The 24,484-nt window shown below is 42.7% G+C and overlaps 1 protein-coding gene across 1 annotated transcript; it reads left to right on the forward strand.

The window, feature by feature from the left end:
• Nucleotides 1–21,041: 21,041 nt before the first annotated feature.
• Nucleotides 21,042–24,169, forward strand: LOC147419926 (protein ENDOPLASMIC RETICULUM-ARRESTED PEN3-like). Its single transcript, XM_086505623.1, has 2 exons — nt 21,042–22,712; nt 23,172–24,169. Exon 1 carries the CDS (start codon nt 21,291–21,293, stop codon nt 22,698–22,700), a length of 1,410 nt encoding a protein of 469 aa, XP_086361749.1. The 5' UTR covers nt 21,042–21,290; the 3' UTR covers nt 22,701–22,712; nt 23,172–24,169.
• The last annotated feature ends 315 nt before the right edge of the window (nt 24,170–24,484 follow it).

A 24,484-nucleotide genomic window follows, 5' to 3' on the forward strand; every position in this document is an offset into this window, starting at 1 on the left:
AGCTATTCTTGTGCCTTAGCTGCTTTACTTTCTGCCTCTATTGGACTGGTCAGACATTGCCTTGAATAGAGTCAAGTTGAAGTGTTTGAAATTCTTGTGGGGTTCCTCTCACAAATCTTGGATAGCTTGGGACCTTATTGCATTGTCTGTTGACTTAGGATGCGTGGGAATCTTGCATTTGAACCATCATATGTAGGCCAGGAGGGCCACTCTTATTAAACATATGCTAAAATGTGATAAATGATGGTCTAGACTGCTCTGGGTTTTGATTGATAAGGTTGTAGTTTATTTTCATGCACTTGGGATACGGAGTCTTGGAACAAGTTGTTCTCTACTACTCCTCTTAAACTTTGTGGGCAAGATGGTAATATGTTGGTGAAATCATGGAAGAAAAAAACTCTTGCTTTGCTATTGGGAAAGAAAGCCTCACCTTCTTCAAAAGAGGGGTAAGCTTAATTGATCAAGTAGTGGACTCTAACAACCAATTGGTTGCCTTTTTGGTTGCCATTTGTAGGTTGGGGTTTAGTTTGTGCATGTGTGTTCAACATACAGATTCCCTGCAATCAAAATACAACTGAGAGATTTCGGGATTGGGAGCTGCCAAACTCATCAGCAAATTGGTGGACGTCTCCTACTTCGGTTTTCTATCATATGCTTTTTTCTAGTAGTTCAATTCATGTCAGATTAATAGGATTTGGGGACTCTTCAACAACAAACATTGGTGGATGCATGTACATTTTACCTATACGCACAAAGTTTTTATGTGGAGAATCTCAATTGATGCGTTGCCCATCTAAGAATCGCTCGCTAAAAAAGTAATGAAAGAGGATTGTGTGAGATGTAATAAGATGGAAACTATGAATCATTTATTCTTCAATTGTAGACAAGTGCAGTTGTGGTGGAAAGCACTCCAAGACTATTGTTTTGTTATGTTGGCAGATTAAAATCACTAAGTTCAAAATGGTTTTTGGCTTGGTGGTGCGAACTGATTATGTGGGTCTCTAGTAGTGTTTGTTGTCTATCACAATTTGGATGCTTTCTTTTACATGGTAGGCCAAGAATTCTGCGGTCTTTGACAAGCACTCTCATACTATTCCTTTGCCATGGTGTCTCTTGAAAAATAAACTCCTTGAGGATATTTTGACCTTGCGTAAGCTTTTGTAGAGCCAAATGCAAAAGTATATTGATGCATTGTAAGGGATGCAATGTAAAGATGTATAAATATCAAGTAATGTAATATAGACAAGGGATTGAGAGAGAGAGAGAGAGAGAGAGAGAGACATAGTACTCATGAATATAGCTAGTGCAGGTAGGAAGAGAGGTATCATGTGCAGGCGAGAAGAAGAGCCTATTGCGCACACCCACACACACACACACACACACACACACACATACACACAAAGAGAGAGAGAGAGAGAGAGAGAGAGAGAGAGTCACAATAGGCCTACATATTGCAAGGGGGAACACGCTAGGGAAGGAGAGACTAATTGAACAAGTGTAGGAGGCATGCAGATGGAGCGGAGGAGAGAGAGAATATTGAGCAACATTTAATGGGCATGCCTTTGTCTTAATGGTATTTTGTCTTATTTCCATTTAGTCTATTTTTTGGCATTTTCAAGCCGGGTTCATTTCTCCCTTCCCACTCTGCCAAGAAGGCTTTTACTTTTTGCTCTCATATTTCAAATTAAAGCAAGGAAGACCCCTCTCTCTCCTCCCAAAGGGGTGTCCAAGACACTCCTTTTTGGTACCATCTATACATGCTTTCACCAGTGTAAACTTGTAGAGGTGTGTCCATTATGTATAGGGATAAACCAGTTAGGTCCTAATACATTCCAACTAATCTCTTGTAGATGTTGGAGACGAGAGGCCACTTGATAGGGCATCCCTTGCACTCTTCCTTTGGTTGTTCACGTCTAAGGTGGGCACCCATCTAGGGTGAACGTTGCCTCTAGTATACCTGAGTCTTGAGGTGGTAAGTCCAAGTAATGTACTTAGGTGTATGTGTAGACAGTTTCTTTTAGCATGAGTGTAGATCTATTTCAATTATTTGCAAGCATGGCCCTCTTACAACTATGGAGGTACCGGTCCATCTACCCAGGTTCCTCCACTAGTGGTAGATCCTAACTTGCAATGCGCAATATTTTTACATGAGGAGTACCTACGATCAACGTAGGAATTTCTTGGCTGCTACACTCCACAGCAACGTGACACCAGCATATCACACTGTGGGGGAGCTAAGGAGGGACTCGATACATCTAGAGCCATGCACCAACAACACCTTCTTCTGTCCTTCCTTCTTATTGACCCACCCATCTTCCATTAGAGGGTCCCACCATCTTTCATTGCGGGGTTCCATACCATTTCATTCGACTCTTGCTTTTCCCGAGCCTCGTCCATAGGTGGTAGAGAATGATGATGTTCATCTCATAGTAGCTAGCAGCTTGAAAGGTGGAGCAACATGAGCTCCTGTTGGGACGCTTGTTTCAATGGTGGAGGGAGGATAGATGGCAAAGTTCACCCTCTCAGAGTAGCACATGACGATGTTTTTCTCAGGGTAGCGAGCACGGTGAGAGGCGGAGTGATGGGGGCTCTTGTTGGGATGCTTGTTTTGGTGGTGGAGGAGGGACAAACTCACCTGTTTTGGAGTGTTCCCCTCCAACTATAGAGAATGAGGATACTTACACATGCATGCCAGATATGCATGGGTGCTAAAGGTCAAATGTGGTGGCGAGTTCGACTTTGGTATCGCATAGGGTAAGACATAAGGGATTTAGGCACCATTTGTAGACTTACACACTCGAGGTATAGGAATTATTTTATAAAATTCAAAAACCAGATGTTCGATCGTGCACGCTATGTCAATAAAGTGTTGCATGCTCGATTCTCAAATGCCCCTAATGAACATTTCTTGACACAGTGGACGTTGGAGGGGTATATCAAAACCATTCTTAAAAAACAAACAATCAAGTGTACGGTCCACAATGGCCAACTAGGTACCACATCTAGATAGGAGCTATCATGATGGCAACATGACAGATGAAGAGTGGGAGTGTGTTAACCCTCACGGCACACGGACACCCCATCACCTACGACGGACGTGTATTATGTATTTGGTAGAGTCAGGTACCGGGCTTGTCGGACCAATAGGGAAAGGTAGAGTGATCGTCGATGAGAGGCGCACTTTAACTGGGACATTCAAGGGATTAGTTGGTTAAGCATGGGCGCCCAAGTGTGAATGGGGTGAGCTCCTATAAAAGCCAACTAAACCTAATTTTTACTCATTCTCTCATTTGTGCAATTGAAGAGTGCTCTTGCTCCATCTCCATCTTCTTCTTCTTCACCTCCTTGTGTGTGTGTGTGTGTGAGAGAGAGAGAGAGGGAGAGTGTGTGTGCGATCGAGCATTACGAAGGCACGACGGCGGCGAAGCGGTTGAGCGCGGCACAACTACAGCTTCTTCTTCATCGCGGCGAGGAATCCACCACGAAGGCGAGCGTAGAGCAGTGAGTGACACACCCTTTGTTTTCTTGAGCTTGCTAGTTTAGGCTTGTTGTGTGCTTGGAGCCGTTTGTGGCTCGCATACGGTGTATTGGCAAGTCCCTTGCTTCGACAGTGCGGCAAGGAGCGCACATTTTTGGCGCCGCTGCCGGGGATATGCCCTACACTAAGCTCGGTTAGCACTTTACGCTTCCTTGTGGTGCAATTTCTATCATAGGAAAGGCAGGGAAGGAGTGTGTGGAGATTTCTGTTTTTTGTGTTTTCTGCATTTGCTGTCAAGTTTCAATTTCTGTTATTGTCTGCGTTTTTTCAATTTCCGCAATTTCTGCATTTTCAAGTTCGGCGTTTTCAATTTCTGTAATTTTCTGCATTTCTGCGTTTTTTTAATTTTCTGCAATTTCTGCATTTTCTGCAATTTCTGCGTTTTTTTCTGCAATTTCTGCAATTTTTTGCAATTTCTGCATTTCTGCATTTTTTTAATTTTCTGCATATCTGCGTTTTTTCAATTTCTGCGTTTTCTGAAATTTCTGCATATCTGCGTTTTCTGCAATTTTTGCATATCTGCGTTTTCAATTTCTGTATTTTCTGCACCAAAAAGAAAAAGAAAAAAAAATTAAAAAAAAAATAAAATCGGAAATTAAAAACGCGAGTGAGCGGGCGGCGAAATTTTTTGAAAATAAAAAACGTGACTCTTAAAACGGACAGGTTGGTTTGTATAAAAGATAGATCGGGATCGGTTTCCCAAGCCCAAGCCCAAGCCCAAGCCCAGGCCCAGGCCCAGGCCTCAGGCCTCAGTATTGTGATATATACTAGACTCACTCTTATATATATACCCTACTCCCTCAAGAGAGAATGAGAGCATGTGGGACAAGTCCTCCACTCTCCTCCTTTCTCTTCCCACTTGCACCCTTAGACTTTCTAGTTTGGGCCTAGTTCCCTTCTGGAAATTGACAGTTTTAGGGATTCCGAGGGCATAGAGTGACCAAACGGAGGGCTGTAAAGCACGGCACGACCCTCTGACCGATACGCTCGTTTCGAGCTATCACACGGCCCATTCCACGACACGCTCTAAACAATCTAGCAAAAAAACAAACAAAAAACACGCTAAAAACTAGTCACAAGGCCTCCTAGAGCAGCTTTTTGACACCTTAGGGTATCAAAAGCACATGCACTTACGCTCTGGGCGGGTGCTAGAACACGAGCATATTGAGGGTGCCTCTGTTCATACGGACACCCATTACCCATCCACGATAGGCTCTAGACCCTCAGCGGGGACACAAGGTAGCACCACCTAAGACCCTAACATAGCCGCTAGTGATTCCTCCTCCGACTCAGAAATCATGGAAGCATACCCTACCCAAAACACTGAGAGAGAAGGCCATGCACCTCCCGAAGCTCCACAGCCTAGTACTAGTATGTTTAGCCATTTCATGGAAACATTAGGTAGAGCTACTCACTCGGAACCTGATGCAAATGAAGCACACGAAGGGGGTGGGAAAGTGGACTCTCCTTTCACATCGCACGTGGACCCCACACCCCCAAAGAGTGTCCATGTGGATATCCTACCAACTTCTTACCAAGAAGGCCCTGTTGAGCTGCCTCCTTCAGAAGTTGCCTCTAGAGTACCGTTGGTGACAAGTAAAACCATGGGGAGCCACATTGCTTCTACCTCACAAGAAACCGTTAACACGTCGACTCTAAAAGGATTGTTCATTAATGATCATTGGACATACGACCTCCACACTGAGGTGTTGACGGATCTACACTCTGGCCACGCCTACCATGTAGGATGGATAGAGATTGTACAATCCACCTCTAGTGCCACGAGCATCGAAGATCAACAGAAAATGATCTGTAATGTTATCCATGGCATTATTCAATTAGAAAGGCAAAACCGAGGGGCAAATATACTCTCAACTGGCCCCATGAGATTTCTGGATACGAGCAAGGCTCAACAGCCTATCACAAATGGAGACTCCTCTAATGAGTCCCATGGACCCATCTTACGTCATTTCACCTGGGGTCTCTATGCAATCTGAGCCTCCGAGTGAAAACTTTAGCTTCCCTAACTTGGCTCAACCCTCTATCAAGGAAAACACAGTGCTCACTCCAGGGATAAGCCTGACAGAGAATGTACCGATGACATCTACGGTTAGCGCAGTGCCACTACCTAATGTCGTAGTACCTAATATGGGGCCTCGACCATATGTGCCTCTAGCCCCTTATGCACACATGGCCCCCACACCTCCAATTGTACCACTTGCTTATGCTCCTCGAGTGCCGCTCCCTAGCTCTTATCCGAGTGGACCTATGCCCGGTTATGTTCCATATCCTGCATCATCCACACATATGCCAAGACCGGTACCCGTTCCTCTCCCACATATGATTCCAAGAGTACCTCCACCGGCCCTACCTCCTCACATAGGTGACTTGGCAGCGTTTGCTCAAACCATAGGTCAATCTATCGCGGAAAATATGCGTCATGCATCTGATAGAGAGCCTAGAAGTAAGGCAGTACAAATTGCCAAACTCACGCAAAAATTCAATGGGGACGAAGATGCTAGGAAACACATTGAAGTGTTTGAACAAGTATGTGATTCCTTAGGGGAACGCAACGAACTACATAAGTGCAATGCCTTAAGCTTGACATTAAGTGGGAAGGCTGGAGATTGGTATAGGACCCTAAGGGTGGACGAGAAAACAATCTACCCTACCCTTCGAAGGTTGTTTCTAAAGGAGTACATACGAGAAGGTGTGCTTTGGGGTGTAGCATCTCAGCTACAGAAGGCCGAACGTAAGGAAGGAGAGTCAGTAAGGGACTTCATTAGTCGTCTAAAGCACTTAAACTCTCGCTGCCCTGTAAATGAGCGCTTCAACAATAACCAACTGCTTGATCGATTCATTCGAGGGTTGAGGAATGAAGGAATCTATAATGGACTAGTGATTAGAGGTATCACAACCTGGGAAGATGTCACTGCCATTGCAATCCAATTAGAGGACAACTTGATGATAGCAGGCATGAGGGTGTCTACTGACACGAGATCCACTAGCTCACAAGCCATTGAGTATGAACCCATGACTGCAAAGCCCATTGCCAATGAGCCAAAGGTATTTGAGACATTCTTGACAGACCTCACCAAGGCAATCCAAGAGTCTCTTAAGGATAACCGACCCCCTCAAAATAGTCACATGTATCCAAGAAGGGAGCAACAATGGTGTTCTATTTGCTTAGGTCCACATAGCACTAGTGAGTGCCCTACGTTTAGAGTAAAATTTAATGGAACTTGCAACGCATGTGGTAGGTATGGTCACCAAGCTAAGGATTGTTTAATGATCAAACGTATGATGGCAAATAGACCACCTGTAGCCTGGACGGATGCGCCTCGAGCTCCTGTATTGATGCCTACTCCACCTGTTGAGCAACTACCGCAACACATGGTCCCTAGATCTCAAAATGTTGTACAAGCTACACCGCTACCACCTCCTGTGCTAGGACCGCAGCCCCCGCATCCAAGAGTCGCCCCTATGAACCAAGTGGGTTGCGAGCCATCTAATGCTTATGCAGATGGTTGTGAGGAGGAAATAGACACTAGTATTGCCTACGGACTTGATACATTGGAAGAGTGTCCTATATACTACATGGAAGATTGTTGGGGACAAGTCAAGCCGGTTTATCAAGCTGCTGCTCTCGCATCCAGAGGTCAAAATATCAACACCCAGGCTAGGAGGCCACCTCTTCAATGCTACGAGTGTGGTGGACCACATCGAGTAGCGGAGTGCCCTATTAGGCTGCAAAAGAATGCTGCACAGATGCAAGTGAATCAAGGGAGCACGTCTGCAATGCCAATACTCACATGTAATCGTTGTGGCATAGATCACTTGATTGCCCAATGCCCCTATAACCCAAATGCGCCTAAAATCACACCCCTGAATTTGGTCGAAATTGCTAGTGTGACGTCGCCAATACCACCCGTCGCACCCGCTTATGCGATTACACGGTCCATGCTTCAAGGGCCAGGCCATATCCTCGAAGAGAGAGATACCGCGTCAGTTATCCAAGCAAAGAAAAAGAAGACACGAAGGAAGAAGTCGCAGAATACGGAAAATTCAAAGCCAAGTTCCAAAACAAACATAAGAACAGGAGATGACGCCGTGTATATGAATGACCTCGAGGATGATTCAGATTCAGTCGAGACAATGGAGACTAGAACCAATACCACAAAGGGAAAGACCAACAAAGAAAACCGTAACATGGAACCAAATGAAAACCGAATAAGAGAAAACCATAAAGAGCCTCTGAAAACACCACAAGTGTTTCCAAATCCAATCCAAGACCCCCAAGATAAACCGCAGGGGAAAAAAGGAAAGAATCGTAAAAAGAAGATTGGGACGTACCCAAACCCTGTAGACAAGATTAAGCAGGCGAAACATCTAAGAGATTTAGTGGAGGAGACTCAAAGGAAACTAGAACCAGAACCCATGCAGGTCAAAATTCATGACACAGTGTTTCCCACGCAAGTTCATCCACCCCACATGAACCATAGACCGTTAGTCATATCTAGTATTATCCAAGAAGGGAGTGAGGACAGGACATCAGAAAGTGAGCATACACCCTTCTTGTTGGAAAGGATGTTTAACGAAGGAATACCTGATCCCATTGAGGAATATGAGATTCCATCCTCACCAGTTCTTAGTCAAGGACCTACACCCTGCAAAACGCCAATGAATGTTGCCAAACTAGTGGACTTCATGTCTTCTGAGGTCCGAACCACGATCATAGCAAAGCTGTATGGAGATCCTGAGTTATTCCTTGCACTTCGAGCATTCCTTAACGGAGAGCTACGAACGGGATTACCGCAGTTTGCGCAACCAAATAGGCCTGACTCGATTATGATTGATGAGGAAAATCATGTGCAATCACTTGACTTAGATGGACACGAGTCTGTGATCGAGGTACCCATTAACGAATTAGGGCAGTATTTTGAAGGCGACGAGTCTAATGCGACCCTACCCATCACTACCAAGGGATTAACTATAAAGGGAATTCTTGATGGTGGTGCGGGAGTTAGCATCGTTACAAAATATTGTTGGGAATCCATGGAAAAACCCCGCCTCAGTGTTACTAACATTGTGGTAAAGATGGCAAATGGTACCATAGCCAAACCTATGGGGATGCTCAAGGATCTTAAGATCAAAGTTCTAGGACACAAGGTACGACATACGTTCATTGTAATGGATTTCTCTAAACACCTTATGTCATATGAAATGATTTTAGGACGACCATTCATGAGGGAAGCACAAATGGTCCACGATTGGTCTAAAAATCATGTCTATTTGCAATTCCAAGACTCTGTCCTTAGAGTGGATTTGGTGACTGGTAAGGTACACCCCTTAGGGAGTAAAACCATTATTGATCATCGCTCTGACACCACAGTTCACTCGGCCCCACTACAATATTGTTACACTTGTAAGAAGGATACAGACATTGGCCAAGATTCTCCTTACATGGATGTGTTACCGGGTATGACGGAATCAGACAATGTAGACTGGGTCCACCTAGCATCAACCATAGACACTTGGGGAAATAGGGGGACGACCTGGGTAACACCTGAGGGGGATGAAATTCCTGTACCCTTAAATATGCTACAAGCAATGCATATCGCTTCCGACAAGACTCATCCTAATGTAACGAAGAAAACATACAAGTGGGTCCCTAAAACTTCTTTAGCGACCATAGCTAGTGCTAAAAAACAGAAGCCTTGTAAGAAACGTACCACTCGCTCCAAGAAAAGTAAGAAAATGTTGCGATGGATCCCTAAACAACTATTGGAAGCCCAAGGCTACTATCAAGGAAATGATCAAATCTCGGTACCAAAACGTAGATTGTGCTCTTACCTATCACCTGACCCAAGTGAGCCCAATCCCGTAGCTCCAAAACGAATCAATGATCGTGGAAATAAAAAAATCACAGAATGCTACACACCTGCTCCCGAGCTAGTTTGGGTACCAAAGAAAGAACGATTTGTTCCACCTAGCTCAGGAAGGGGGGAGTCCCATGAAGATTCTAGCTCCTCATGTAATACATCCATAGAGGTAAAAGCTTCTACACCGCCTCCATCTATAGTAGTGGACCTCAATGAAGCTACAAAAGAATCCACACCTCCCAGTGTTCAAGAATCACCTGATGAACCACTTCAAGTTCAATCCTGGGAGAGTACCTTACCACCCTTGCAACTTGACAAGGCACCTAGGGTAATAGAAAACTACTGGCAAAAATCCTCACCTATTACCAACTGGAACAATTGGTTTCAAAGAGTGACAAGCTCATTTCAAACGGTATGATCTACCCAAGGAAGGGGGGAGTGTTTGCTGACTGTCATCATTCACTTGCTTCCCTCTCAACCTTTTTCCCTGACCTCTATATCTCCAATCTTAGGGAATGTACATATAAAGCTTTATACTCACAAAAAAAAAAAAAAAAGAGCAAGAGCAATTAGCAAACAAGTATGCACATTAAAGTCAAAACATTGACTCAGACCTACACATGTCACATCTGGTACAGTGAAACAGAAACCTATGCCATAAAAAACCTTTGATCCTCATCACTTGAGTGATGGAGGGTAGGTAAGATTAGTACGATAGGAGTGTTTCTGTTTTAGAGTTGAGAGATTAGCAAAGTTCTCTTTTCCCACTGATGTTCCTCCTAGAGGTATTGTTTGTGTTTCATAGTGTGTACAGGAGCGTGTTGCTATTGATAGGATTTGGACCTTCATGGAACCTTCAAATCAAGCGCGACCATCAACACAAACAGGTGTTTCTTGTCCATTAGCATTGCCGTTATCTTTTTGCATCTATGATTGTCTGCTTTGATTGTGATTGGTAGCATAATATTCAGCGCATTTGCTTAGTATCAAACATTTAATTCAATGTAATGTTTTGTCATAATCACTTGTTAGGTTTAAAAATCAAGCAGTCCGACTAAGCTAGTTTGATCAAGTTAGGTGTTAGAAATCTTCTCTTAATACCATGGGGAATGCCTTCCTAATAAGCAATGGTTACTTAGGTTCTTAATCCGATTTAGGCAGCATTGTGTGAAATGTACTAGGGCTTTCTAGTGGGCTTAACCCTAGTGACCTTTAGCTTAAGTATTATAAAGGGAGTTTACTAATGTGATGAGCCTGGGGAGGGTAACAGTGTTATATGACCCCCCAAAGTTACAAAATTTAAATGCTGAAAATGAACAAGCAAAAAATCAAAGTGCCACAATGTAAAATTTTAAGCTGGAAGAGAAATCTCAGCTTGATTTGGTACTTCACTCACATGTATCGCCTATGGTACTAGAGCCCTAGAGGTTCCCAGTGTGGGCGCTTTTCCTTGAAAAGCAAAAAACCCAAGGCATACAAAATAAGCACACACATCAAAATTGAATCAATGTGAAAAGACTTTGGGGGGTCAAAGAAAAAGTAATCAAACAGGCGATGATTTCATGAGAAATTCCTTTTATGGTAGCTTAACTACAAGGTTTTCTAGATATAGCCTCTAGTCAGCCCTCGAACATGAATACTTGGCTCTCGCGATTAAACAACTTAATTGACCACAGAAAATTAAGAAGCTTACCCATGGTATTAATATTCGATCTCTAGTGCTTTTCGACCGTCAAATTAGCGACCCCAGACTTGTTTAATTTTCTACCTTTACATCTGTTTATGCATTTGATTACATTGCAATTTAATGTTCATTGCTACCAAATTGTTTGAAATTCTTTGACCAATCAATGTGTCTACCTCAAACTGCATATGCTTTTTAAGAGAATGCCATTACTGTGCCAATGTTGTTTGATTTTGCAGTGACTGAAGAAGGCTAAGGACATTCATCTCAAATGCTCTTCCACCTCGACGAACCAGCTTCAACTCAATAGCTTCCGAGGACGGAATCTACATCAGGAAGGGGGGCATGTTAACCCTCACGGCACACGGACACCCCATCACCTACGACGGACGTGTATAATGTATTTGGTAGAGTCAGGTACCGGGCTTGTCGGACCAATAGGGAAAGGTAGAGTGATCGTCGATGAGAGGCGCACTTTAACTGGGACATTCAAGGAAATAGTTGGTTAAGCATGGGCGCCCAAGTGTGAATGGGGTGAGCTCCTATAAAAGCCAACTAAACCTAATTTTTACTCATTCTCTCATTTGTGCAATTGAAGAGTGCTCTTGCTCCATCTCCATCTTCTTCTTCTTCACCTCCTTGTGTGTGTGTGTGAGAGAGAGAGAGAGAGAGAGAGAGGGAGAGTGTGTGTGCGATCGAGCATTACGAAGGCACGACGGCGGCGAAGCGGTTGAGCGCGGCACAACTGCAGCTTCTTCTTCATCGCGGCGAGGAATCCACCACGAAGGCGAGCGTAGAGCGGTGAGTGACACACCCTTTGTTTTCTTGAGCTTGATAGTTTAGGCTTGTTGTGTGCTTGGAGCCGTTTGTGGCTCGCATACGGTGTATTGGCAAGTCCCTTGCTTCGACAGTGCGGCAAGGAGCGCACAGAGTGGGCAATGTAAGAAAAGAGCGAGAAAGTTGTAATGTGCTCATTCCACAGTCAACAATGTGAAGCTCGGACCATGCAAACTCCCATGCACTATGGTTTGAGAGGCAATGCGGCTTGGAAATATAAATATATAAGTTAGTAATTGTACAAGTTCGGATTAGAAGGGGTTTTAGCTTAAGAAACTTTTTTGGTTATTGCTAACTTAGGAATATCACTGTGAGCCGCCTACTAGAGAGATAGTCAAGTATCAAGAGAGACACACAAAGTTCGACACATGGAGATGGTTGTTGGAAAACCATCATATCTCTCATGATAAATTCAACTCAGCAGTTGAATCTGTACAATTGGTAAGTGTAGATAATGAATATTGTATTAATCATTAATTTGGTTTATTGATTTATCTAGCTTGTTTTTCGTTGCTGAGAGTTAGAGCTATCAAACGTATGTGCCTAAGGTTGAGGACGAGAAGGGCGATGAAGAGGACTAGAATAGATAGATATTTTTATGTACTCCTCCTCTACAAGTGCAAATGTGGCGCAAAAAACACTCATGTTTTGTATAAAAAAACCATTTGAAATTTTAGCTTTATTTGTATTTTTTAAAGTATTGTTCTTTTTTGCTTTAATCTATAAAGGTAAGGTCATGTGGGTTGTGATTTCAAAGTTTATTATTATTTTTTGTACACTTTTCAAACTGCAATTGCTATTTGATATGTTTTATGTAGGTAAAAAATGAAGATGCTCATTTGAACCACCCAAAATTGGGTGGCCCACATCAGAATTTTTAATTTTGAAAATCTATATAGTGATAATATACACATTATTGAGCATGGTAATAGGCACGTTAATAGCCGCAAAAATATATCCAAAACTATAATCGCACCTATTGTTGATAGATCATTATCGTGTGCATTCTCGCTGCTATTATCGCTCACAAAAAAAATTATATTTCTATTTTTCTTTGTTAAACCACGACAATGTTGATGGTTCTTAACTTAGGCTCTTATAGTGAATCATATCTTCTCAATAAAATCCTACAAATTACTACCTCACATGGAGTTAATAACTTAGCACTTTTGAATTTTTCCAATTCAAGGCACAAAATTGTAAGGCATCCTTTGAAATTATCATAAAGATATGAATCATAGGCAAGTGGCCCTTAAGAGAAGCACTGGAGTATGAAGCAACTGATTTACGAGTATAAGACATAGCTCTACACAGACAAATATGTTATTCTGGCAACACATAACATTGCATCACTACAAGAGCTCGCTTAAATTCCGGTGTCAAATTACTGGCGTCAATGGCGGGCATCGGTATATGTGTAGGTAAATTTGGAGGAAGATCAAGTTTTAAAAAATGTTAATTTTTGAATTTTTGACACTCATACCGATGTCTATATCGATGCCTATATCGAGGACTATACTGACGCCTATACCAGTGCTCATATCAATGTCTATAACAACACCTGTACCAGTGGACCCTGCAAAAAAACAGAACCGCGGGTTTTTTTTTGCGCATTTCCTTCATTTTTTTCCCTCTTCTCTTGCCCTCCTCCTCCTCACTTCCTGAAGAACTGCTGCTCAACAACTTGTCGAAGGTGAGATTCTCCCTCGTGGACTACTCCTCAGCATCAAGGTGATATTTTTTTCAAGTTTGCTTGTAGGTTTGTGTAATTTAGTGTACGGCTGTATAACATAGCGCTTGTGGTTGCATTTTTGCAGGTTTGAAGACACTTTTAAGACTCTTTCTTGCTCAAATAGGCCGCATGTGAGTGCTCTAAAGTTTTATGCAATTTTATTTTAAAATTATGTTGTATTGACAAAACAAAACTTCATGCATGAAGATTTCAATGCTTTAAATTTTTATGCAATAAAATTGCATGCATAGTGCTTGCGTGTGTAGGCCGAAATGAGTACGAATCAAAATTCTGAACAGACCGAGCTCTACGAGCCATCCCAAATTATTTATTGACATGTTGACTCTCACCAAATCTCACTAAAATCTGAGCAAGTGAGCAAGCGTGTAATGGCGATGCTTGCGACTATGCCTGGGAGGACGCAACCTACTCTGATACCAATTATTGGAAATAGGGTTGCAGGGAGGCACGAGGAAGAAGCTCAAGGCACATAATAGAGAGTATGTATTGCTTAGTGTACTATGAAAGATGAGTTAGCCCTAGAGTGATGGGCGTATATACAATGCATGGGAAAAAATTGTCGCGGTGATCCTAAGTGTGTTCACACACATCACTACCACATATGTATGGTAACATCTAGCTCAAGAGTGCCTCTTGCTCCACCTGAGTTTCAATGGATGAGGCAGAGTAGGAGAGAAAGCCACGAAAATCACGATATTGAATAGGCTACTAATGTGAAGAAGTTGCTTGAGGAGCGCATTCTGAACAGTAGGGTGGAGTTCTTATTCTGGGTATTGCAAATTTGTAATTCCATGATAGAATTATTGACCTCAAGAGGAAGAGTCAAATATTGTATGGACTTGAAAATGACCCAACAAGAACACAAGGAGTGCAGATCATTTATGAGAAAATTGAAGCCATTTTGAACAGATTTAATGAAAAAAAATTGGTGAGGATATATGGGAAAGCATAGTGGACAACAACGAGCTTCCAAGACGGGTAAAGCATGTCAGGTTTCATGAGGATGAGTATACGAAAGATATACCTCATAGCCATTTTACACAAAATCATTGGGCAAGGGCTACAACTGAAACTTTCATGAAGGTAGGTGAATTTGAGGAACTTGTCGTTACATTTGTAGATCATGGGTTAGAAGTAAATCTTATGTCAAAGACCTTATATTCTAAATGGAAGTGGATTGTTGATGTAGAACATGGGTGGCATATTCGAGCCACCAATGCACAATCAATTTCGTACAAAAACACTCTATGTATCCAGCTATATTAGGACAACCTTACATTACTGCAGATCGAAAAAAGTTTTGGATGATAGATCTGCATATTCTAGGATCCGAAGCCGTGATGGTAAGAAAGTGATACAATTTCTAACTATTTATGTAGATCACACCAAGAACAGGGACACCTTAAGAGATCATCCTTTGCCAAAGTTAACAAAATAATTTAAGGAGAATAGGGGTTTTCAGGATTTTTTCCAAGTGCCACTGTAAAGCGAAACTATGATGGTGCTTTGGAGGAGAAGTTCTCGCTGATAGCAGACGTTTACAAAGAGGCTTTTTTCTTAAGATTTTTGAGTTTGAATTCAAAGGGTTCGGTATCTCACAAAAAATTCAATGACTTGCGCAAATGGGAGAGGCAATATGTTTGCACTATCCAAGTTCTGTTTCAAGACTCTAAGATATTGGGTCTAGGTGAAGTAATTTCATGTATTTTGAAAGAATATGCATTTGTGGACACAATTGGATGTAGCCGTGTAATCCAATGATCAAGCTGGAGTTGATAACGGTTAAGGTAAATTGTCTTGACATGTATGATTTTCTTTTGCAATTCAAAGAAGGATTAGATGCAGAAGAGGTACACGTGAACACTAAGTACAAGACAATGGCAAAGAAGGTCAAACATGTGGCTATTCCATTGTCAAAGGCGAGTGATATAGTTATGCAGAAGGCTTCTCGACAGCCTACGCTCCAAGATCCGTGTAAAATTGGCCATTCATTTATTGAAGAAACTCTACAGGAATTGAAGGTAGGTGATGGCATGGTAATCTGAGGAATGGAATCATGCAACATTTTGTTCATCCTTTGTTCATCCCATTCATCATGTGAGCAACGAAATTAGTTGCTCTCTTAGGCAATGTGCACATTCTTACTAATCCCAAAGGTGCACGCATGGTCGTCAAATCCCTGCTTTCCATAACCAGTTGAAATTGATCATAGCCTGAATACAAGTCTCCCATGGAATAAATGACTCTACTTGCAAAAGCTTTTGCAAAATCATCAACCATTGGACTTGTCCCTACATTTTTGATAGATACTTTGTTCACTGGATGCATATCATGTATGAACCTCAATGTACCATTCTTCTTGGAAATCGTAAAGCATATGTTAGAGTAAGAGGCACAAGAGGGTTTCAAAATGCCCATCTTAATCTTTTCATTAAGCAGGTCAACTAACTTAGGAAGATTTTGGAATAGGAATTGGTTGTAGATTCAAAGACAAATGTGGAATAGTGAATATTACCATTGGAGCTACCACACTAGGATCGACACACCCGATCTCACCTAGTTAGAAAGAAAAAGCTTTCCCATGCTTCTTTAACATTGTCTAGAGTAGTTGATATGTTGTCAAGGGCCATATTTGAAGATGAAGAGAATATGATTTCTAAAAGTGAAGATGTGGTCTTGAGGCTCTTTACCTCCTCACAATTGCATGCAAAATGTAAAAGTATGGTTTATGCATTACAGTCTTTGTTGCAGAGGATAAGTATGAAGGTGAATGGCTATTGATTGGGAAATATTTGAGTACACTAAAGAAGCAGGAGGTCTGGACTGATCAAGGGTTTAAGCGTATCTGCAAGAAGTCTTATGGGTATTTCTTACATGGTGGTTTTTTATGGAAGCATACAAAGAAGTAGAGAGGTACCCCTCAACAAGTGGTTTGTGATAGGGTAATGCAACTCCAAGTACTTAAAGAATTCCATGAGTAACTATGGGCAGGTCACAGGGCAGTTTGGGACACTCTTGCTACAATCAAAGATCGATATCGGTGGAAGGGTATGTATAAATTAAAGATGTGGTACACTTTGTTAAAACTTGTGTTGTATGTCAAATGTACTCAAATGTAAAGTATCGTGATGGATTACATCCAAAATATCCATGATGTGTCCATTTCAAGTGGGTAGTTGATTAGATTACCATGCTCACAGAAATATGGCAAATGAGGTACATCTTGAGTTGGTATGTATGCCATATGTGACGTTTTAACGAAAGCACATAAAGTTCTTGATGGTTTTTCTATCTAGAATATCGTTATTTGGATTGCAATGAATGAGATTATGGTTGGGCAATGCTGTTGAATGATACGATGCTTGGTAGTGTCTTGGTTGATGGGGGTGTTGGAGAAAGATGATGTGCTTAACATTGCCTTGGTCGTTATGTATGTTAAAAGTGATGCCTTCACCAATATAACCGCTTAGTTGGGCGGCTACTAGAGATACATGTTGTGGAAGGCAATGCTTTGGTGGATACATAAGCCAATTGTGGTGTACCTTGAGGGTGCCCAAAGGTCAAAGTAATGGCCGCCCGAAACAAGATGGCCGTCCAATGGATTGGAAGGGGGGGTGCTTAATGTGAACGAGGGAAAAAAGAAACAAAGGCACAACAAACGAGCAGGAAGCAAGGAGAAAGAGAAGCTTGTGTTGGACAACAGAGTGATTAGTTTGTCCGAAAGCCATGGCGATCCTTTTCGGCTCTTGTCTTGTGAAAAAACGGTGAATCTCGATCATCCTAAGTGCCATGTCATCACTTGGCTTCCCACCTTGTCATGGTCCTGTGACAAGCAAAAAAGAGGGGGGGCAAGCTATTATAAAAAAAAAAGAGGGGGATAACGAGGAGAAATAGGGGCTTTTGCATGAAAAAAGAAGAAGAAGGGGTTGAGTGTGGGAAAGAACAAGAGATGGGGAAGCTACATGCAAAACGAGGGAGTGGTAGAGGGAGGGCTTCTTCTCATGCCCCTCGAGATCTTGAAGGCATGGAAGGCAAGGGTCAAATCAAGGAGAGTAGGAGAATGACAAATGAAGGGAAGGGGTGGAAGAGCGAGGGCTTTCTTCTCGTGTCCTTCGGGATCTCAAATCCGTGGAAGGCAAGGGTGAGCAAAGGGGAAGGATGAGTTATACAGGAGGAAAGGCGAAGCTTGCTCTCTTGGCAAGCATCCATCAAGAAGGAGATCTTGAAATTAGTGATCTATCTTGCTGGTCTCTTTCAATATCTTCCTTGACAATTTTGAGAAGTGCAATTAGCAAGCGAGGGCAAGCATAAAGGGTGTACATGGGAATTTCTTTCTATTTTCCTTGAGAATCTTGTTGAGAGCGAAAGTTTGGGATATTTATCAAGTGGAACCAAGATTTTTTGTTTGAGCTGGTATTCGTAGTTTGCTTCAATCTTGGGTATTTATGGCTGAAGGGTTGCATATTGAAGCGGCATACTGGCAACGACGTATGCAATCATTTTGTAATAGGGATATCAGGGTTCATTATTGAATCTTTTGTTGGATCTCAACATCAATTTTGTGTCAATTATATGTTTCTTATTGCTTTCAATCTTAAAAAGGTCTTCCGATTCATGTCAATTTCCTATAACTTCTCTTTAAGCACCAATATTTTCTACTATTATAAGATATTCCTAATGGCTTCAAAAAATATATATTCACTACTTACATAGTGCAAGGACACTCTAAAGAGAAGTAAACCCTAAAGAGAACATAAGGAAAGAAAAACACAAATGTATCAAGGTGTACTTGAGCATCTCTATTTATATGGACATAAAAAGTCTTTTGACTTTCCACTTCCATGAGTCATTTCATTTCCAAAACTCACCCTTCACATATGCACTTAAGATGTTTTGAAAGGCTTTTTAATTTTCCGAGATATTGGGGAGACCTAATAACCCTGAATCTTTTGGTATCTGAACTTGTTTCCCTTGGTTTAATCTTATGCGAAGTTCCATCTACAACCAAAAGCACAACGTTTACTTGGATAAACATGGGAGAATTGCGTGGTTTTGTAGTTGAGGGAAATATGGGTGGTGTAATGGATGAAGCGTGACCCACTGGATTCCTCCCAAGCCGTAATACATTGACATTGTAGAAAAGCTTCATTCACTTGGGAGTCTATTGAGGCATCATGTAGCAAGTGTAATGCATCCCATCTCCCAAACCACTTCTTTATGTCTTGCATCCATCCCGTGCTCAAGATCTTGCTTTGATGCTTCTTTTGAACTTTTTTGCTTGCTTCCCACGCAATTGTAGGAAGTCGATGTGATATGGGTGGTGTGATGTTTGAAGTGTGACCCACCGGATTCCTCCCAAGCCGTAATACATTGGCATTGTAGGAAAGCTTCATTCACTTGGGAGTCTATTGAGGTATTGTGTAGCAAGTGTAATGCATCTCGTCTCCCATATTGCTTCTTTATGTCTTGCATCCATCCCGTGCTCAAAGATCTTTCCTTTATGCGTCTTTTGAACTTTTTTTCTTGCTTCCCATGCAATTGTAGGAATTAGACGTGAGGGGTATTGGCGCATCGTTATCATGTACTCCACCTCCCTTTCCATGCCCATAACCTCAATTGGAAGATATCCTGACTCAAGAAGTAGGAGCATACATGGTGTTTGTGTCTTAACTTGGAGAAAGTTTGTAAGAAAATGCTTTTGGACATTCTTAAACTCTTTCCAAGCAGACTTTCAGATGCTCCAATCCCGCACTTCAACTCCATAAAGAAGAATCGGTGTCACCAATGTGTCAAAATGGTACTTCTTGAGAATCCAACACTTGCTATTTCTCGCATTACACATGTTCTTAAATGCATAATATGCTCTCTTTCCGGCTTCCAAATGATGCATAGTACATTCATGCCACTTGTGATGATTGGTCGACACCTCAAGGCCAAGGTACTTAAAGCTCTCAACAACTTCAATTGTCTCATTGTTGTACACAATGCATGGCTTCTCCTTATGATTGGTTTTCACAAGCATAACCTTTGTTTTGGATTCATTCACAATCAACCCACTATGCAAGCAAAAGTTCTCAAGGACACCCATAAGCTTTTGTGCATCCTCTAAAGTGTGTGCTAGAAGCACTACATCATCCGCATACAACAAAAGAATGATTACTGCATTGCAAATACTGACCTCTTCAATGCCTTCTTTTTGCATAAATTCAAGTACCATTTGCTCCCATTGATTGATGCATTGACCAAAGAGAGTTGGTGACCATGTACATCCTTGTTTAACCCCAAAAGTGCTTGCAATTTTTTTTGAAATTCCTCTTCCCATGCGCAATTGACACACTACATTCTCATAGATTCGAGAAATTGCAAGCATAAACTAACTTGGCACTTGGAGTTCTTCCATCCTTCTTCACAAATTATTACGTGAAATCATATCAAAGGCTTTCTTAAAGTCCACAAAGAAACAATACAATCGCTTGCCTTTCAACCGACTTTCCTCCATGAGAACACGAAGAGTGACAAGATGATCAATCGTGTTATGGCGTCTAGGAAAACCCGCTTGTCCTTTTGCACGCTTGCCATTGTCTTTATCCCAATCAATCAATTTTATCTCCATTCTGCATCCAAACAACTTTGCCATAAGAGACGAATCATTATAGTCCGGTATTTATTTACATTCTTTACATCCCCTCCTTTATGCAAAGGCTTGACCCAATTGATGCTCCAATCACAAGGCATACCATGTGGAAGTGCAAGGTTGAACATATCACACATCCACTCATGTGAAAAATCTCCCGTCCATTTAATCATTTCCGGCTTGATACCTTGAAGATTTCCCGCTTTACGGGTGGCCAACTTTTAGAGAGAGAGAGAGAGAGAGAGAGAGAGAGAGAGAGAGAGAAAGAATCATAAGTTTTGCCATTGAAAGAACAATTGCAAGAGACTCTGCCTATCAGATACTCAAGGCAAGGACAGATGATCACCAGAGCGTTGGAAACAACCTTGTGGCTCAGAGCGTATCACCTTCCACCCCCCTTCCCTGAGCTTCCTCCCCTCCTCGTGCGTTGCCCCATGCAAACTAAAGTTCGACGCTGGTCTTTAATTCACTTTAAATTATTTCCTTACTCAAGAGGATCGCCCAAGATTTTAGTGAAACAAGCATTTTTCAGAATCGGTCCTCCATACCCTACGAACACACATTTATATAGAGGTGGATCGCCAAACAAGAACGTGATATTTTCTTTTGGTCATGTTTGATCATGGACAGGCTCTGTGTGTGTGTGTGTATGTCTCTCTCTCTCTCTCTCTCTCTCTCTCTCTCTAATTATTCATATCTATTCAAAATTGAGTTCCGATCTCACATTCGGTGGGGCGAGGTCAAAGCGCATGTACCTACAAAATGGGTATGGGCAATGGCATTATGGCAGCATATTGCAGCAGAGCATCCGCAACAACTCGACCAGCCGTAGCAGGCTCCAGCCCTGGTCCAGCAGTTCGGACAGCCTGTGCAGGAAACAAGAAGAAGGAAAAAGAGGAAGACGAAGACGAAGAAGAAGAAGAAGAAGAATAGACGGCAAGGTTTGAGAGGAGGTGTAAGGGATGCAAGCGCAAGTGCAGAACCCTCTGGCGGCGCTGCCCAACAAGCCCATCAAGCTAAATGTGGGAGGGGTGCGCTTTGACACCAACACAGCCACCCTGCAGGCTGCGGGCGAGGGCTCTCTGTTGGCAAAATTTGTAGAAGAGGCCTTTCAGGACAAGCGCAGTGAGCTCTTTTTAGATCGTGATCCCGATCTCTTCCGCGCCCTCCTCTGTCTTCTTCGTTCCAAACGTCTGCCGCCCCTTCCGGCAGACGTAGACCTCGACCTCATCATCCTGGAGGCTTCCCACTATGGTATGCTTGAAACCCTTCAAGCTTGTCTCTCCCCCCCTTCCCTTGATGGCCTAGATCTCGAAAAGTCTCGCGCCCTCCTCTCAAATGGGCGCGATTTTCCATCTGCCATCGCTGTTGGGCCCTCCGATGGTTCCCTTTGCCTTGGCCATGGTAGCAAAGTCACCTTCTATGACTGGGCTCTTCGCCGATGCTCTACTACCCTCACAGAACTCTTCCAGATCGGGTGTCTTGAAATGCTTTCTGAGTCTCTAGTTGCCATGGGGTCCCCTGACATGCCTGGCCTTCATGTCTATGATGCCCTGCACAGCAAACACAAGAAAAGCTTCATGTGGAACGATGCACAGGACCCCCGTGTGTTCAATCCGAGTGTTCATGCGATTACATCATCACCCAACACTATTTTTGCTAGCTTCAGCAGTGCCAAAAGCGGGGACAATACGATCACATTCGTGGATCCGGAGCGGTTGGAAGTAGTGGATGACATAGGGAGGCAGAAGGGTCTTTCTGCTATTGTGCCAACCAAGCTGCAATGGATGGAAAGGAGGGGATTGTTGATTGCAGGATCAACTGTTGCAGGCCCATTTGGGCATTCGGGCCATTTGCGGCTTTTTGATGTAAGGAGCAAAGAGCAAATTTGGGAGTGGAAGGAGCCAAACATGACTCTACGTGCGCAAGAGAAAGACAGTTTCGCTGACTGGGCTGTCTCAGGAGATTTGAATGGCATTTTCAAAGTAGGGGTGGCATCTGGACGCATGGAGCTTCTAGATTTGAGAATGTTGAAAGAGGAGCCGGATCCGTGGATGATAATGGAAGAGACCAGGCCGGGCTTACAGAAAGGGGAAGGAGGTGTCTCTAATTTGCTTGTCGTTAATGGCAAACAAGTCTTTTGCAGTCGTGGAGGAGACCTTGAGGTTTGGGCAGAGGTTCCATTGCAACTTGGGCCCGATGAAAAGTATTGGGAGACATCTTTTAGGAGAAACTTTGTTGACCAAAGACGTAGTATGGGTGCTGGCTATGCCATCACTGCTATGGCTATAGGAGGTAATCGGCTCTTCGTAACCAGGAAGGAGTTGCAAGGCATGGAGGTTTGGGAGACGCGACGATGGCATAGAGTGTGAATAGCTTGACAAGTGAGCTCCAAATATCACATTTTCATTGTTCATTTGCTAAGTTAACACAAGAGTCCTTGTTTTTTCTCTTTTTCAAACTGCTTTTGGCTTTTGTTTGTTAAGTTTTTGACGAATTGCCAATTGGTCTTGTCATTTAAGCAGCTCTCGTTTTAGAAGGTTATCTTGTGAGACTAGAATCATTGTGACATTGGAAGTACGCACCCTATTTCTTTCTTTTTTTATATATTGGCGTTTTGGTCCATGTTCCGTCCTCCTGTTCAGGTTGGGGTGGAAGAATTCATGTTGAAACTCTGCGATTCGGAGTGAAACATTTCATTGTGACGTTAAATTTTCTAACATCTCGCCTCCTTCAGCACCTGAACTTGACCTTGGGCGATCATTATCTTTCATTTGATGATCTGATAGATTAAGTGAATATTGAAGAATGTTGTGCTAACATGTGAGGATTTTTTTTTGTAGTACTCAGCAATCGTCTGCAGGCATCAAGGGACCTCGACTTGTTTAGTTCAGGAAGAATCGATGTATGGTGCTTTGGCGGAATGATGAAGGCGACTGGGAATATTAGGTTTTGTTTGTGGGCCATATGGCCAGCACTACTTCATTACCAGATTCTGTTTCAACAGTCTGAGGCTTGCTTGTAAATGACGCACTGTATATGTGGGCTACAAAAAAGAATTTTGCGAAGAGCACTTGCAATTTCTGCCCCCCAAAATACATTCATGGTTTGATCAGCTGAATAGAATTAGATAAAGAGTTTTCGTTTTTTTATCCCTATTGCCTGCAAGGCACACATGAGTGGGGATGCTCCAGGTGCTCTATGGCAAGGCAAGTTTGGCTTGTAGCATGCATGGTTCTATCTACATGGTGGGATAATGGCATTGACAGAGGGTCTGGGTGTGCCTCGGGAGGCGGCCCCAGGTAACCCTACCCATTATCTATACAGAGCCTCATCCTCTCCCTTCTTTTTGTACATGCTCTTACCTGCCCCTCTCTTGGGGGGATAATGGAATCGGTGGTTTGCCCTTGGTCCAATGAGGTGGGCTGTTGTGGTGGCCACATGACGACCCGCTTGTGGCATCGTCGGATCGGGAAAGAAGGCGGGAGGCTCCTCTTGGTAGCCTGTGGATCACGGCGTTCTCTAGTTCGGCACTCCTCTTGGTGTGTCTTCTCGGCACGGTCTTCTCTTCTGCATTGGTGATGGAGTTGTGCGATGGTACTCTTTGGATTTCTTAGCTACTTTTTTGTGTGTGCATCTGTTGCCCATGGTGGCCTCTCTCAAGGCTATTGTATTTTTTTGCTCAATGGTTACATGTCAACTCATTGGGGCCCCTCGTGGACAAGAATTCTTGTAATTCATTTTGATGTACTAGTTCTCCTATAAAATATGGTGGGGATAACTAAATAATAGATACTACCGCGAACTTTCCTATCGAGGAAAGCGACCGGACTTGAACAGGTGCCGTTTCTTTTCTTGGTACATAGGAATGCTCTAGGGAGATTGTAATGGTTTGTAGCTTTTTTAGTTGATTTTACCACTTTTAGTCGTGAGTATGGCCTTTGAAAAGAAGATATCTTGCATCATTCAAATTTTTTAAACTTTTACTAATGCTACAATGGTGAGCATCCACAACAAAGCATTAACACTATGAATACTAATGCACTTGCACTTTCCATGCTTAAAGAGCCAATCTTTAGAGGGCTTATTACTTGCATACCCTTCCTTGTGGAAGCTGATGTTTTGGATGCCCTTGAGGAAGGGCTTTTTGTGTGAA

The sequence above is a fragment of the Adiantum capillus-veneris genome, chromosome 29 (assembly GCF_014529385.1).
Source record: "Adiantum capillus-veneris isolate H3 chromosome 29, ASM1452938v2, whole genome shotgun sequence".
NCBI lineage: Eukaryota > Viridiplantae > Streptophyta > Polypodiopsida > Polypodiales > Pteridaceae > Adiantum > Adiantum capillus-veneris.

Bases quoted from the DNA above. Each gene is read 5' to 3' on its own strand.
- LOC147419926 (XM_086505623.1), top strand. From the start codon at position 21,291: ATGCAAGCGCAAGTGCAGAACCCTCTGGCGGCGCTGCCCAACAAGCCC.